General features: G+C 41.4%; 1 protein-coding gene across 3 annotated transcripts; it reads right to left on the reverse strand.

Moving 5' to 3' along the window:
- Nucleotides 1-263: 263 nt before the first annotated feature.
- Nucleotides 264-17,872, reverse strand: elk1 (ETS transcription factor ELK1). 3 transcript variants are annotated; one of them, XM_049016720.1, is made up of 9 exons: nt 17,208-17,872; nt 9,043-9,251; nt 7,041-7,418; nt 6,179-6,328; nt 5,788-6,060; nt 5,518-5,689; nt 5,057-5,280; nt 2,906-3,007; nt 264-2,463 (listed from the first exon to the last, which is right to left on the reverse strand). In XM_049016720.1, exons 1-9 carry the CDS (start codon nt 17,230-17,232, stop codon nt 2,365-2,367), a joined length of 1,632 nt encoding a protein of 543 aa, XP_048872677.1. In that variant the 5' UTR covers nt 17,233-17,872; the 3' UTR covers nt 264-2,364. The 3 variants fall into 3 exon arrangements, with proteins under 3 accessions (XP_048872677.1, XP_048872678.1, XP_048872679.1); XM_049016721.1 differs by lacking the exon at nt 17,208-17,872 and adding an exon at nt 13,644-15,888; XM_049016722.1 differs by lacking the exon at nt 17,208-17,872 and adding an exon at nt 13,502-13,640.
- Between the last annotated feature and the right edge of the window lie 331 nt (nt 17,873-18,203).

The raw sequence follows: 18,203 nt of genomic DNA on the forward strand, positions 1-18,203 counted from the left end.
CTCTTGTGACTATTTCGTTCCATCTTCCACAACTGGTTATCCCAGGAAAAGTAGTAGGACACAAATAATAAGAAATGTAGAGACCGACTCCATGTCAGGAATCCAGAGTAAAAGATGCAGGCAAAATAAACCAAGAAAACTAGACCGTCTTTTTAAAATCTAAATTCGAGCATTCTACCCTCTGACAAAACCCCTCCATGTTTACAAAGATCTACTCCCTTGTGTTCGCAGTAGAAGGCATCATCCAAGCAACGACTAGTAACAACAGGAAAGAGGGATTATAATTTTCCATAGTCCATGTGTATAAAAATCTCAAAGTGCAAAATACTCAGGATAACAAGTGGTCACATTTTATCAACATTTTAAAGAACCCGTGTGACGTAAGCAAGCCCAAACATGGCCACCGATGATGAACCGCAGCGCTGCACATTCCAGTAACGTCGTCTGACCCAGAAACAGTCTCATATCTCTGTAAGGTTTCTGAGTATGATCCTGAAAACGAAAAATGATGAGAGTCCAGGACGTGTCATCCAAACAACTGCTCAATTTTAAATGTGCAAGATAAGAACTGGCTTTTCAATATATTTTTGTCAGCTGACACTGCGACAAATACCACAAGCACTGGCACATAGCAAACCTAAAAGGCTAGAAGGAAAGTCAGCTCACATATCTGAAAAATATCAATTAAATATATCTGTAGATGTATTGTACATCTATGGATATGTAATAATTTGTTAACATATATATCAATGCAAATTGGTACAAATGATTCTAGTTTGCAAGAAACCAAATGGTATATCTTTACTGTAAGTATATAGTGCTATTAAAAAAATAGCTGAATATAAAATTTTGACATCATATTCCATATTAGACTCTATGCATTTCTCAAAGAAATTTGGTGACCTTATGTATCGGAATGTGGTCAATAGCTTTGGATAAACGTGACTCGCTTTGATAAATGCAACTGACAGTCTGTCATTGTGTAGAATAGTGACTTTGACTTCAAACAGGCCGCAAATATTTCTGTATCCAGTACGGATACTAAGCATACATCTACCAAAAAAACAACATTCAAGGGAAAAACTAATAATTCAGATTATTTCTTTAGTAACCTCTTCTTTTGTTTTAACACAATGTTTGAATTCAGTAAATGTAGAGCCAAAATTTATGTCCATTACTTGAGAAAACTGGGTTTTAAAATTTCAGCATTTGGTAGCATAGAAGAATAAAATGTGTTATAGCCCTTTAATGAATGACAGCGAAACAGTGCAGCTCTAAAAAAAATATCGTGTAGAATTTCATTAAAACTGCTGGCTTTGGTCTCCTCTAGAGTTCCCATTATAAAAGCTACAAAATTTCACTTGACACTTCAAAACCCACATTCCATCTTAGAAATAATCAGAGCAATGTCGGAGATCTTACAAGCAATTAAACATTCAGAAAAATACTGGGATGGACAGAGCGTACCATCAAGAACTGCTGTCTCGTTTACTTTTACGACAAAATAAACTGTATATCGTCTCTTAAAAATCCTGAACACCACCCAGTAGCAGTCTGCTTAGCCCAATTGGACAGAATCAAGAAGAACAGCCCCTTACAGGGGAGAATCCCAGTAACTACACATACACGATTTCAAAAGGAACATATGACAGGGATTACAGACATATATGGATTCTAATATGTGGGAAAAAGACGTCCACGATGTCAAATTCGCCACTTGAAACCAAGAATGTTTCTGGGAGAAAAGAAATAACAAAAAGAAGCACAATGTCATCAGACATAAAATGAGAAATTTATATCAACAGAAAATTCACCATCATTATTGTCCAAATTTCGTGATGTAGAAAAAATGTTTTTTTTAAAAATATCACTGAATAAGAAACAAAAAATGGAATGGTAATCACTGTTAAATAAAGATTTAATTTAAAATGATCTTCCTCTTAGAAAGTCATTATTTATGAGGAAGCCACTCTCGATCCAAACAGATGGCTGGAGGGTAATTTGACTGAATACAGTTTCAGTTCCAAAGGAGATGAAGTAAAATCCGTAATGCTGACATGTAGAAAAGGGGGGAAAAGCCACACAAAGGGAAACTGGGTAGGCTTTTCTCTGAGATGCAATACTGCAAAAGCCACCTGCTGGCCCAGGCTCCGCCCAGAGCAAAGACAGCAGGCCACCAGAAGAGGGCGCTGTTGCTTCGCTGGGGCCTGAGACACGAGAAAAAGCAGCTCAGAGCTGCTTTCTGCACAGGGCCCTGGTGACTGTGCCTGTTTCCAGCCCCCATGTCCTGCGCCGCCGGCGAGCCTGCTTTGCGAAGTCCTCCCACTGCTGATCGGGGATGTGACAGAGAGCCCGGGCCACGGCTCACGGTTTCTGTGGACCGGGAGAAAGGACCACTGGCGTGGACAGCCCATCCACACTCAGGGCAGGGATGTGGATCTGGTTGCTCCCATTGGTTGGAAACTGAAACAAGGCAAACAAGACAAATATAGTATCATTAAACCATCCCATGCACTTTGTATACACGTAAGGATTTAAATAACATCAAGCTGATGATTCTCTTCCACCTTTAATGATGTAAAACATTGCATTTAATTGTGGTTTTCTGCAGGGCTTTCCTTGGGTAAATATCATAACCAGCTGTTATCCTTTTTGTATAATACAGATAATGGCTCATTGGGCATGTAAAATGGCAGAAATCCATAACTGCAAGAACTGGAAAAACAAAAATTCACCAACAGGGGGAGCTGACGCACCATGCCAGCAGGACATGCCAGTTCACTGAAGGGCACAGGCGTGTGAAAGAGGCATGCGTGGCTTCCACAAACAGCACGCCGAACAGACTGGCGACCAGCTGCCAGCGCCGACTACGTCAGGGAGCAGCAGGAACGGGGAAGAGGCATACCTGAAAGGACAGCTTGGCCGGGCTGCGGGGCGCGATGGGACTGAGCGTGCTCCAGAAGTGGATGGTAGAGGGAAGCGGACTTGGCGTCAACAGAACTGGGGTCTGACAGGGAAGCACAAGGGAAGCATGCTGAAAATCACCCCGACCTGACTTCCAAGGCTGGGTCCATGAGTTGACAGTGTAAAAAGACCCACTGTACTGTTATTAGACATTCAACTAGTCAAACACATCTTCTAGGCAAGTTAAAGTCAAAGTTACATTAAATCAACGAACAAACCTGAATGCAAAAAATGTTTCTAAATTATTTTGAATTAGGTTCTATACTTGTAAGGGATACTTCCAACTTAAGCTTAGTTTATACTTGACTTTTCCATGCGCACTTTCGGCTGCAGATTGTGCATGCGGAACCTTGTGTTCATACTACATTTGGCTGCAGAGGCAGATGGTTGTGGTTGGTGCATGCATACAGCAGTGATATGCATTCCATCTGAACTCGGAAATCCAGAGTTCTTAGTCATAAATTTCAACTGGAACGCCCCCTGAAATGGGAAGTCTGTGTCGTGAAGTCGGAGGAATCTACACAACTCCGACCTGAGAATTCAGGATGGCTGCGCCCTTTATCAACAGAAGTTAAAGCTGTAGTTTAATACTTTTTATTAGCACTTACATCTTATTTGTAGCTCATTAAATCAGTTATACACACAGTACCATCCAACCTCTATCAGAGGACGTGTTGCTAAGGCGTTTTTATGGGGAAAATACCGAGTAATGTGTTGTTATGTGATATTGATATTGCTCATAATGGCTAACAATTAACCAGGCTAAAACTGGGGCCTGTTTCAGAAAGAAGGATTTCTTGCTTAGCCGGACAGCTTGCTGGATAAAGGCTAGTTACACTGGGTAAATAAAATCCGGCAAGTTATCCGGCAGAGCAAGAAATCTTGCTTTTTGAAACAAGTCCCTGGTATAGCTAGTGGGTTTCCGTTCTGCTGCACTGGAACGCTGTTAACTCCTGTGTGACGTCATTCCCAGTTCCAGCCTCCTAGGTAAATGGAACGCAGCAATATTCCACCAGACCAGGAGAGGGCAGATGTATTGCAACAAACAAAATTACAAGGAGCTTAGTGAAATGGGTTAGCTTTTTATGAAAAGTTTTAAAGTTGTGAAACTTTACGGTATTACGGTAATACAGCATACCAGCATTTTGAAATCTTATTTCAATATTAACCAGAGACACCCCAGCACTCGGTAAATTTTATTGCCAAGATTTTAAAATGCCAGAATAGAACTGCTTTAGAAAATACCATACACCTCGGCACCTCCTCACACAGCTGCTCACCATAACTACTACAATAACTATTCTTCCTCTACTCTTCTCTTGGTTGACCTCTGTTCTGTGAAAGTCAGTGCTGCCACCTACTGGAAATACCTAGTCAATTAACTTGTACAGCACGCAGGACAAAAAAAATCTCTGCTACACCCATACCGTTCACCACCATCCAGCACATACCCCCGACGAAATTTATGTTACCTCAAATTGTGCGGAAAGCTGAAAAAATGGCTTTTACGGGTATGTGGATTTTAGGAATTTTCTATGGACAATACTTTCCCCCATTAAACTGAGGACACAATATACTTCCATAAAAGATGCTGATACACAGAAACAAAAAGTAACAAAAAATGCCCCTGTGACTTCAGTGTTCATTGTCAGGTCTTAAGGCCACGTGTGTTAAGGTTAAGACATTACATCTAAGTCAAAAAGAAAATAGACTGAAAAATCTAATAACTGAAAATTCTGTACAGTTCCATCTTAATGGGTTTTCAAAATTAGCCCTGCTATGTGCAGCAAACTACTTACGTCGTGAGTGCAGCTCACAATAGTCTGATTTCAAAAGGCATGTGTTGAACTGAAATTGTTTGATTCAACTGTAACCACCATCTTCACATGCCTTTGACAGGCCACATCCAAGACAGAGATCTTGGCTCCTGGTCCAGAAAAGCTACAGGTTGTGCGCCAGGTCATGGCTCTCCCCTCAGTACTGACACTGACCATTAAAAAACAGCTGGTTAACTGGTTCATGCTGCAGGGTGAAGACCTTTGATCTGAAGCACAGCTTCGTGAGGACTCTGCAGGGGACCCTCAACACTCACCAGCGCGTGAGAGGTGATGACGGTGGGGGTCAGCGTATTGGTGCCTCCACCAGGGGCCAGGAGGCTGTTGACCGCGGCATTGACCTTATCCAGGGAAAGCCCAGGTGGCAGCTGGATAGGCGATGAGGGCAGCTCCAGAACTTTGGGCTTTTTGGATTTGGGGGGCTGGGCTTCCTGGGGTGATGAAGCAGGAACGGCAGCTTCTGGGGTCGGGGTATGTTTTTCTTAAAAGAAAATGAAGAATTTCAGCTCTTTGCAACCACATGCCTTGGCACATCAACAAAGGCCCTTCGACACAGCACAACCTGCACAAAACCCACACAGAATATTGATGAATGACAGACCAATCAAAGCATCGTTTCAGACAATCAAGGATAGGAGATGTACTGTTTCCCTGATCCCTCAAAAAAGAAAAAAAACACCAAACAGACAAACAAACAGTCTGAGTGGCCATAGTTCACCTGCTAACTGAGCTTCGGTTTTTCCCTCCCCGTCTGCCGGCTGCTCCCCGCGGCTCAACTCCACACACGGCGGGCCGGCTGGCTCCACACAGGCCGGCAGGCCTTCCACTGATTCAGCACCTCCTGCGGGAGGTGGAGGTGCCGGAGCAAGAGCAGATGCAGGCGCAGTCACCTGACAAATGGAGGGGGGGGGGGGGGAACACATTTTCAGTCTTTGGATCCGGGCCTGAAATTTCGCTTAGGATGCTTTAGGAAAGCATCTGCTCCTACCTCTTCCACATGCTTATCCTTCAGGCCCACAATGTCAAAGAACTCCTCCTCAGATGAGAGGGCCTGTTCCTTTGAAGACACGGGTGCTGAGGGTTTGATGACCACAAACACCTGGTGGCTCTGGGACGGAGAGACCACACATTCACCGGGAGCTGCTGAGGGCCCGACCGGGGCCAACGGAATGAGGGGCGCGATGGAGCTTGGGTCAGAGACACTAGTCAAATAGATCTGAGGGGGATCTCCCAGACCTTGGGTCTTCTGCGTCTGGGCATTCTAAAAAATAAATAAGTAAACAAAGAAACAAATAAAATTTTGTTGATCTATCAGATCCGAAATACCTTTTCTGCAGCAAGAGTATCTGGTTTGACCAAAAGCAGCTGCTGTCACTCACCAGACTACCAGGAGCAGAGCCTGATGGGGTCTGAGGGCTCAGGGCAGGTGTGACACAAGGGGACGGCTGGGTGACTATCACCTGCAGACTGCTCTCTACAGAGCCCCGCCCCTGAGCAGAGCTCCTCCCCTCCATTGTACAGACGCGCAGCTGGTTTCAGAAAGGCAGTTTGATTAACCATCTAACCTCTCAGTATTAACTAAGCAAAGAATATCTTTGGTGCAATGAATTACTATTCTATGAGAAAAGTTCTGTGCAATTTGACAAAATTCTGCTGTGGAAGTAAATGGGAAAAGTACCGCACAGGTCTCTTGATTATCCATGCAAATTTGCATCTTAATTATTATCTAACTATAAAAACAGAAATTTCTGAACTTCTGCTAAAATCACCCCAGTATTTGCAGCAACCATCCAATACACTTTACTACATTTTTTTTTACTTGACATCTAGGACACCTGGTATAGCTAATCAATCTGTCGTTGATTTTAAGTAATCAAATTAATGAATTAAATGAGCTGGCGGTGAAATTTAATAAAAACATGGAATGGCTAAGCTGGCCCTGAGAAGACTGTTGGGAATTGAAGTGGTGTTCATCTAACTATCCAACCAGATAACAGTCATTTTTTGGAGAACAAAAGAAATTCTTACTAGTTTTTATTGTTACTCTTAATTTGCATATATCCTGCTGCTAAATTGTGTTTTTTGTAAGTGCCACGAACGTGCACTTACTACCCTGATAAATAGATTTAAACAGTTCTTTTGACTGCCTAAGACCTTTGCACAGTACTATACAGTGACTGAATCTCCCAACTTCAGACTGGACATCAAGCCTCTGTTCAGATAGGACATGCAGAAGCTCACCTCAGGCATCATTTTCTCAGCACTGGGTACCTTGGGGGTGCTGTCCGCAGGAACCGGGAGCTCTGTCTTGATGGGTTTGGGGGCCTTGGTGGGGGCCTGCAGGGATTGGATGGTGAAGGTGGAGTAGAGTCCTGACTTCATGTAGTCATTGCGGGAGCTGCGCTGGCCCGAGTTTGGTGGGGAGCGCTGGGCCTGCAGGCTCTTGGAGAGGCAGGGGGGGGCATTGCCCCCAGGGACCTTGGGCAGGCCTACAGCGTCTGTCTGGCTCTCTCGCCGCTGGGACTCCTCCCCCATGCGAAGCCCCTCGGCAGCAGTCGGATCAGGATATGTCACAAATTTGTAGACAAACTTTTGTCCACTCACTTTCTTTATGATATTCTGTGAAGGTGACATATGAAAATATATTAATTGACATTTCCATAAAGTACACCAAACACGTTTGACAGCCTCACAGATAAAAAAAAATTACACAGTTGCTATGACACAAAAAAGTTTGTTTTAAAATTACCTTTTAATATTGCTATACAAATGAGAAATATGTTTGGTATGTCCTGTATTTTAAAGAGTAACAAAGGCTGAATGAAGACTTTCAATGTAAACCTTACCATACCCAAAAACAATGCGAACAAGAAGGAAAAGGAAGTGGTGTTAGTTACGACTGTGACAGGGGTGAAAAAAAGAGGGTGACACAAGATACTAGCAGTGACTTGATTCAAACAAGCCGCAATTTTGAGCGAACAAAGGGCGCTTTTCCACTGCACCAAGTACGGTACTTTTGGAACGGTAATTTCGGTACTTTCACTTTTCCATTGACTTCCAGTCGAGTACCAGTACCAAAAGTTCCAGTACTTAAAGTGCCAAACTAGCTGGGGTACTTCTTTGGTACGTCGGTACTTTGGGGTGGGCCTTGAAATGCTTTATTTGGCCGTTTTTCCACCACACCAGGTACCATACTTTTGGTTTTTCGAGAAAGTACCGAAAGTATGATACTTAAAGGTGTTGGTTTTCCACTGGTGTAAAAACTGTTAGCAGCGCCAAATGACATCACAACTGGAGGTGGATATTTTGTACTGAATTCGAGAAATGGCTGCAGTATATTACACGGCTTGGCGATGTGCAATATTAATACAAACATTGCAAGTTTTGCTAAAATATTTTTACATCTACATCCAGCCCTAAAAGGAGGTCCTCCTACTTACATAGAATAACTTGGGGGTTGGTGGCAGAATTAGCAGTCTAGCCGCCGGATACAACCTCACACTGGTCCATTCGGACTAATGTGGCACTAAGCTATCACCTGCTGCATGGCTGCACTCAGGTTCTCATCCGTGAGGTGGTTTGTCATATGGTGGGTGTGGCAATACACTGTAATCAGTGCATGTTACTTTCAAGGGGATAGTGTGTGACGCTCCTATTTCTTGTTACATCGCACAACAGCTCTTTCCCATTTTAGATGCTCCTGCAGCATTCAAGCTGAACGCCAACACTGCCAGTTTTTTCGCCACTTAGTAGGTGTGAACGCAGTGACTTCCGCCTGCTTTGATGTCATGTGCATACCCTTTGCAGTAGGAGGAGCATAAGAACGTCAGGCTTGAGGACAGGAAATGCGACGTGCAACCTTGCAACAACTAACAAATGTTTGCAATCTGGAAGTATTTTGTGGGGCATTTTAAGCATTCAGCACATACTCTCTTGGAAAATATTGAAATTGAACTTCAAATATTTCAAAAATCCCCGCAACCCAGTAGGATAAGTGGTTTGGAAAATGGATGGATGGATATTTCAAAAATGCTTAAAACAAGATTTTGAAATGAGGTGGAACAGTACGTTACGCATGTTTCTAGTAGCCTAATTAACAATGCTTTTCTATCTTATTTTTTTTCCTTTTGTATTTAGTAGTACTCATGTCGGCCAATATGTTCTGTTCAGTTTTCAGGACCTCTAACCACAGGTAAATACATTCCCTACATAGGCAGGGTCAGAGGATCTTACAAACAGCTACCTTGTCATAGTAGTATCGAAGAGCCCTGCTGAGCTTGTCATAGTTCATGTTGGTCTTGTTTTTGCGAAGACCCCAGAGCCTCGCCACCTCCTCTGCATCCAGGAGCTTGAACTCCCCGTCACCAGAGGTCCAAGAGATGAGGTGCCTGTGGCTGCCGTCCTCCAGCAGGTGCAGCAAAAACTGCCACAATGTGATGGACGGGTCCATGGCTGCAGGGAACCAAGACAGAGGGCTCTTGACACAAGGACACAGGAAGCTGTGTGTAGCACACAGCAGCATCTCAAGGCTGGTTCATCAACAGAAGAAAACGATCACCACTGCTTTCTGGGAACCTTGAGGAAGAGGATATCCTATACTTTGACCAAAAAATATGCTTTAATTTCTTTTAGGCAAAGTGCAGAGCAATATCTAGATGATGTGGTTACAAAAACTGAACAGACTAAATCACACAAGAAGACTAGGTATAAAATGTGCGTTGTGCTAAGCATGTCAATTAAATCTATTAGCATTTTCCCCAATTACACAACTCCCATCCAAAACCTTGGAAACCATCATCCTGTATATGAGCAACGGTTACTAAGGGAGAGATATTGTAATGTTAATTTTCCTTGATGTCTGACAGATAATTATAAATGCATAACAAAATAAGGACTTCCTCAGGAAGATGATAATACTGAAATATGGGCCTTGGTAAGAGAAGACTCTTAATATCTTAATTAAGAATTATCACATGATCAAACTAAGATAAAGGAAGTGACATGGCATAATAATTTCAACAAACCAAATGAACCAGTCAGAGGACATATTAATGCACAGAATTACAACCTTTTCTTACTCCAGCACTGCCACTGCAATTAAAAAAGTGATAAACCCATGAAAAATCTAACTCACAAAATGCATTTAAGTTTAAAAACATCTATGTAATAGATAGGATAAGAATCCTTAAGTTATTAGAGGCACAATGTCACAGTTGGGTACCGCAGGGTTAAATTTTAGGACCACTATTGTTCCTAAAATACATTAATGATATTGACACCAATACATACAGCAAACTGGTTAAATTTGCAGATGACACCAAGGTGGGTGGTGTAGCAGATACTAAACTAGCAGCACAGAGGCTACAACAGGATCTAAGTAGTAACTGGGCTGAAACCTAGCATATGAAATTTAACGTAGATAAATGTAAGGCAATCCATGCAAGGAGCAGAAAGTACAGACATTTTATTTGTTCCAATGAAATAAAGGTAGCTGATTATGAGAAAGACCTCGGTGTGTATGTTGATGCTTCCATGTCCCACTCTCACCAGTGCGTGGTTAACTTTAGATCACACCATCCCATTTGTAGACTGCACCTTTTTTGCACTTTTCTTTGCTTTCCAAATTTAGCAAAATGCAGGCACTGGAGGTACTGGCGAAGGTGAATAGATGGAAGGAAAAACAGCTCAAAGTTTCTGGCATGCACTAAGATTTAACCATTGTGCTCTTCAGAAATTGCTCAGGCTAAGAGCATTTAGAGAAGGGTACTTCAGCTATTTTGTCATTTATGTATCCAATCATATGTATGTGTCTAATTTCTATATTCCTCCTCTTCTGTGGCATTGTCATTACTAGACTGAATCATAAAAAATATCCAGTTATCAAATACACAATGCCCAGCTAAACCTTTCGAATGGCAACCCCACTCACTGGAGGTCTTTAGTAAAAATGACCAAATGATTAGGTTTTTTTTTTTTATGACTGACTATGATTCATCGTTTGAATAACTACATCAATAAGTTAATTGTGTACACATTTGTTAGCGCTGCAAAAGGAAAAAATGGAGACAATACAACCTAGACAATTAACATATTTCAATTACCACCATGAATGGATAATTTCTAAAGGAGTACACTCACCTGTCAATCACAGATGCAGAATCAATCACATTTTAAATGACCCATTTTAAATAAAGCATACCAAGGATATCAAGACGAAGACTCAGATTTATGAGACTTGGGTTCTCAAGGTCTCTGTTCAAGCCCTTTATCTTAAAGGTCATGTAGTCACCTAAATTTCATATCAGGGTTTGTAGTTGTTATTGCACGTTTATAGTGCAATGGTTTACGAAAATATCCATTTATCCATCTGAATTAAAAGACAGACTATCATGAATATGAAATTTAGAATAACAATGACAGTGACCACTGATACCACAAAAACCAGGTCTGCTTTTGATGTGTAAATGTACATTTGTTCCAAACATTCTCAAAGCCAGAGCTTCTAGTCAAAAGAAAGAGCGTGATAATAATATTTCTAAGAGATGGTTGACAAAATACACTAGACGTCGATATCTTATGTCTTGCTTATATTGCTAACATCCATAGCCTCTCAAATTTACTTCTTTACTTGCATGGTTACCAAGGTGGAGTTTACTGTTAATTTGTGATCCTTCCACACAAAATACCTCTCCCCGAAGGCTACCATTTCAAGAGCTGCACAGCAGTGCAAAAGACCCTAAAAACTTAGGCTTCTAGTAATCGACATGCTGGTCACCGTTTAGAAGATGACTGCTACTTACAGTAAGATACTTTGTTGTCGCTCATTTGCTAGCTCAGTAATGCTCTAAGTTAATGAAACATAAAACTTCATCTCATAAAAAACAAACGAAAACTCAACAAAGGAACAATGCAAACCATTCACCCTCTGGTAAGGTTACCTTTATAACGCATTTAACTTAGGTGCCTAAATGACAAAAGCTTGAGGCGTTTTGTTGTACCTGAAAGCAAGGTATTCACTACACAGACCAACAGGGATAATGTGTTCTGGAAGCTTTTTGACTCAAAAGAGCTCACAGAAATCTCCGTCATGAGAGTATTCTTCAAAATAATATATAATTCTCTTAAATCTCATTCTAAAAATCCTGAAAAATAATTTTAAACTCATACAAACATTTCATGCAACCTTTTTTTAAAAAAGATGTAACAGGCATTAATCTGAACATAACCTAATAACCTGATGATAACCAATGATTCTCAAAATCTCTTCACCTGAGATGGTTTATACAAGCAATTTATATGTCTACGCCAATCCAAGCACATTCTACACTGAGCCAAAGCAGTAATGTAAATATGCCCGTGGGCTGGTACATTCCAGACGGTTATAAAGAAAAAAAATCCAACGAGCTGACAAAATGTGTGAGCAAAACCACCAGCCTTGCAGTGTGTATTACTGAAGGGAAGCTGGTTAAGGTGCAGGGCTTCAGAAATCTAACATCAGCTCACTGCACTTGATCAAGGCAGTTTCGTGACAAAAGCAGCTTCCTATTTTACTTGGTGACAGATAATAAGTTATAGATTTACAAGGCAGAACCGTATTCAGATCTTTGGCCTCAAAACCATAATTCTTCTGCTGTTTCATTCAAATGAGCATGTTTTGTGAATAAAGTCCAAACTATGTTTTAAATTCCTTAGTTTTGAAGACCTGCATGCTTTGACTTGGCTCTATTTGCCAGGTCTCCCAATTGTTAGAATAGCTGAGGAAAGAGAAGGTAATGGCAACATACATGCAAGTCAACACTGATATTCCATTAGGTATAACATCGAGCCACTTAACTTCCAAACTGCATCCTGTTTCCCCAACTTAAAAAATAAAAATCAAGATCAAACATGTAATTCATCACTAATGAAGAAACTATACCCTCCCTAAAACTGTGGAGGGCCACTGCCATCCCAAAAGAAAATGACAAATCAGGGAATCAAACGGCATTACTGAACCAAACCACCTCCAGTAAGGCTGAAATAGCTCCTCTCGGCTGCAACATGCTTTGCATAAAAGGTGTGAATGCTGTATGGATTATTGGCATATTTCAGTTGTAAGGTGTGTCTTTCTTCTCTATTCAAACAACGTGAGGCCAGATAAACTGTATTGTGTTCACAGTGTGGGATTGCTTGTGAGAGATGACACAATTCCAGGGCTGGGCAATACAAACCAAAAACCATATTTCTGTATTTTTAGGCAGAACAGCGATGCATAATATATCACTCGGTACTTTGTATGAAGTGGACTAAATGTTCAGTTGTAAGTCAAAGCCACGTATGAGATGTAACAAATGCTTATTAAAACAGTGTAGTCTAACCGAAATGCTAACACAGTGTTTCCTTCCCTATGAGCTATTTCCTATAATGAACTATTTGCAAATATACAACTACAGTCAAACCCCCCTTATGCGGGCAGAATGGGACCGAGGGGTGCCCGTAAGTAAAAAATGCTTAGATATACATGAACAGTACATACAACGTACATGTACATGTGTACACATACAAACTACATGATGTTTGTGAGGTGCAAGGCTTATAATAGTATGTTATTTCAGTCTGAGCTAGCGATTCATCCCGTTTTATTCTTGCAGTGGTCATCCAGTTTTTAACCAGCATCAAGTGAGCTGGATGATTTTTTCTTTACTCTTCCAAATATCGCCTACCGTAGACTTAGCCACTCCAAAATGGTGTGGAACAACTCTGTGATTTTCCTTTTCGTATCTCTGTAATGATATCGAGATTCTTTTGGAGGGACATGACACTATGTTTCCTTTTTGAAGTCATGGATTTTGCAGTTTTACTCGCCGATGTAAGTTCAGCTCCGCCCACAGCCTCGTCCTCTAGCTCGCTCTCCATTCGACGTTCCCTCCGCCTCCACGTGCAGACTCCGCCCACAGCCTCGTCCTCTAGCTCGCTTTCCATTCGCGATTCGCTCCACCTCCACGTGCAGACTCCGCCCACAGTCTCATCCAATACTTCGCTCTCCATTCGACGTTCGCTCCGCCTCCACGTGCAGACTCCGCCCACAACTCTCTGTATGCGGAATTCGTCACTTCCGTCTTCCGAAGAGGCAAGACGTGTCGGAAGCTCTGCTCGCTTATTGATTATTGCTAGTTTGCTTTTCTTTGATGGATATTACTGCGTATGATTTTTTTTGGTTTATTGGATTTCTGATTTTCGCTTTGCCCTTATCTGTACTTTCGCTTGGGTTTTCTTGCTGTTTGGTTTCGAACTCTCGGCCGGATTTCGGTTTGACACTTTGATCTTTGTGTATGCTCTGTGTCAGTTGTATAGGGAGTGGCTGCCATTTTTGTTTTGCGCACGTATGAATTTGTCGTTTTTTTTTGTCTTCTCTGCACTTAGGTAAGTTTTGGGTTGCGTTTGGAAATTTGGATTTTGCTATAGTAATTCCTGAGTCCTTTTGCACCGGGTTTATTTTTTCTGTGTCCGTGGCGTGTCAATAAAAACAGAAAAATATACCAAAAAAATACCCCTTTGTCCACGTGTGTTCCCTTGTCCATCGCGCCCTGTCCTTCCCTTACTCCACGTCCCCTTTGTTATGCCCCAACCCTAGACTGGGGCTCGTAGCAGCTGCTGGTTGTGTAAGTTTAATTTGCGCATGCCTTGAGGTGCCGGTATATTGCAGGTCCGCCTGTACAACTATTCGCTATGTTTCAAAATAGACAAAACGAATTATGCCTATATGTATGTTGCAAGGGTCAAATAAAGCAGCTACAACTTGAAAGCATTTCACTCCACTAGGTCCACCAATGTACTCTTCTCGGTTTCTGACATTGCTCTCAAAACACTAGTTGAATGTTTAAGGATAAAAAGAAATTAAATTTAAATCTAAAACTTATTTGGCAAATAGCCCAAAAGAAGTCTGACAACCACTGAAAGTACACTAGAACAATCATTTTACTTTACCCTTCAATAAAATTACATTTTTCACCTCAGTCATCTGGCAATTTAAAAAAAAAAAATTAATCGAGTAACAATGTTTCCTCACCTCCATCAACTTCCCTATGAGACACTAATTGAATATTTTGATTTACCTGTAAATAATGGGATTCTTTGCAATATCACAACCAAAGCGCTCATGTCTACAACAAGGAGGAGGTCTTTGTTTTAAGGAGGTCTAAAAATACTTGATAAAAATACTTGACTTTTTTCAAAGTGTATCGCATATAAACAGTATTGTCTCCTCCTATATCTCATTTGAAAATGTATCAATATACCATAAAAAATGAAAACACTGCCCAGCCCTAACAGATTCCATATAAACCACCAAGCTTGTTTTCCTTCACTGTCGATTTACATGATGTGCTGCCGCCATGCTGAAGGTCACACAAGCCTCTTCATTGTGCTCCTAAAATTTGCAAATGCTGCTGACCAGAAACTCCATTATCTGTAACTAATTAAATCATCTAAAAGAAAAAATGAAAACATAGGGCAGTGTGGTGCCTTCCAAGCCTGATGAAAATCAGATCACCAGCCTTGTTACAATCACATTCTCAAGTAATAGCATGTTATACTGTATACTGTAGTAATTCAGTATTACATATACTTATAATATAAAGTAATTCCAATGTTTAGACATTGATTGTGCACAATTGTGGAGTATTTTTGATGGGTGTGTCACAGTAACGTCATTAAAATAAAAATAATATTAAAATAAAAACAAGGAATGTTTGTGAAAATAACTCTCAAAGTCAGAGAGGACAAGTACATACTTCTGATTTTTGCCAAGGAAAGGTTCAGTTCATCACCTGTTCTTGAAAGTGAACGACTCCACGATTTACTGGCATTGTCATCTGGCAGGAAAGAATTGGCACACGGGGAAAAAAAAAAAAAAAAGAGGAAGCAAGGGTTCATGAAATTCTGGATAACTAAACCACTTCCTGGGAAGGTTTGCCAAGTATAGGACATCCCTGCAAAGTTTCACTGTCCTCACTAGGAACAAACTTATGACGGGTGGTCAAAAAAGGACGTTTGGAAATGGGTGCTAAGCTGTTAATCTAAAAGTTTGCATTAAATCACACAGCACACAAAAAAGAAAGAAAAAAACCAGAAAAGAGAATCACACAAAAAAATCTATAATTTGAGAAATGTCATTTCAAAAGCCGAAAATACAACATCACACTTATTTTATGATGTTGTCCACTTCTGGAAAAGAAAATACAAGAACACATTGGGACATATTTATTGCCATTTGGCTAACAAAACATTCAGGTATGAGTTTTTCTAATAAGGAATCAATAAACCTCAATAAATCATGCATTCAAACAATGTAGCATAATGCAAATAACGCAGTACATACTACAAGATCAGAATCCATATATAAGCATAACTACAATTTTATCTATCAATGTTTATCTGAAATTAAGCCCAGCACACACATGCTACCAGAAATATAAAAGATTTGCGTCGCCATTTAGGAAGGGTGATAAGACTATCGTACACCGGGCCTCGGGGGCGACATGGAATTATACGTTCGGTAATCGGTAGAAACTGAAAATCAAACTAGATCAGTTCCTACGAACAGCAAACCTGTAATGCCTAAAGACAATTTCAGCCCTTTGCATGCATCATCTTCATTTGGTGTACTACTATTGTTTCTTCGGAGAAATTGATTCGTTTCATTTAACCTGTATATTTTGATAGTTTACCCTTAATTATACACAAAGTGTTCTACTTATTGTTTTAGCACGTATAATCTTTTCAATACTTAGGTTGGCCATCTTACAATTTCTGCTCTGCCAATCGTATTGCGAGGTCATAAAGTAAATCGTTAGTTCATTAAAATCAAAAACAAAACTTGTTTCATTCCTCGTATAACGCTATAACTTAAATGTATGTAAAATTGTATATATATGACAATTATACAAAGATACGAAGGCTATATTTTTCCCAGCTTCTTTCCAGCCATCTATTCTCCAGCGATGCGGAAAATAATGCTGGGTGCACGTCAGTGGGACAGAGTTGGAAGCAGCGAGCAAGAAACGATTTTTCAGAGCACGTTGAGAACATTTTGGTAATTCAATTTCCCAGACTGCGATCTTAGAACGAGAGTTCTTCATTTTATGCATATTAGGTAAATGGTCTTCAGGCTGCAGATGCACATTAGTTAACCTGGTCCCAAATGTACTACTTACTACTGCAGCAGATTCCGTACGTTAGCAACATGCAAAACAAAAATAAAATACTGACAGTTACGTGGTTATGTCAGGATACGTCTAGTCGGCGCGACAACGTCGATTACAGTCAGCCTTGAGTAACTAGTTAAAATGAACACGCGGTTGCACAAAATCAAACAGTTTGCAAGCAACAGTTACTGGTAACAAGTAACCACCAAGCTAGAGGACTTACCACTTAAGAGAGGACTTGGATCCATTTTCTCGATATCTAGTTCTTCAGTGCAACGGTATCCATTATTTTACGATCGACGCAAACGTCAAAAGTTGTCTTGGGTGAGAAGAGAAACACGGAGGTGCGACGGACAGACACGAGCCGTGGTTGTAATTATGTAACAGCGCTCTGGTAATAACACACACATCTCCACCATGTTAGCAAGCTGTCTGTGGCCGAGCGTGTGCCGCCGTTTTCTTGTAAATAACTACTCTCGTCTCGGCATTACGTCGGCCGCCGAATACAGTGTCCGATACGGTTTCCTTGGGTTTCAAAGTCCCAAGCTACCCAGTTAGTTATCACCCGAACACCTGGGCGACCAGCGGGAAAATTGCTGTAATCAGTGCGCTATCGCAGACCCCCCTCTCTGTCACTCCCTCGGTCAGTTAGGGGATCCGCGTCAAACACTGCCGAAATCCAGCCTCGGTGAAAGGACGTAAAGACGCCTCTGAGCTCGCACCCCGACTATTAACAAGTCGGGTAGTCAGAGGTGAGCTTCGGTGTTCACTATGCGGCCGAGCTCAGTCTCCGCGGCTCCGCTCGGCTCTTCACCCGTCTTTCTGCTTCCTGTTTGCACGAGCGCCTCGGCCGCTCGCGCGCCGCGCTCTCTCCGCTAGACCTCCTCCGGTCGGCAGGCGGACGCCTGCGAAACTGCAAAGTGAAAGAGCGTCATGAAGTCAGTGACGTTGGCCGTTTCGAAAGAAAAAAAAAAACAACACAGATTCGTGGAATCTAGGGCTGTGTGCTCCTTCGGCTTCAACTATCGTCTTTCATGTCGAAGGAGAAACAAAACACAAATTGAATGTTCACGAGAGAAAGCTCTACGATCAAATTGATGATTGCTTACTAGCTAGCTACTTAACTACGGATTTGCGCGGACACATCAAAGTTACTGCCAATGAGCTCGCGATGTTCAAGTCGGGCTCTGTAAAAGCGCCATTATGTGTTGAGGCTTTT

This window comes from Brienomyrus brachyistius, chromosome 6 (assembly GCF_023856365.1).
Source record: "Brienomyrus brachyistius isolate T26 chromosome 6, BBRACH_0.4, whole genome shotgun sequence".
Taxonomy (NCBI): Eukaryota; Metazoa; Chordata; class Actinopteri; order Osteoglossiformes; family Mormyridae; genus Brienomyrus; species Brienomyrus brachyistius.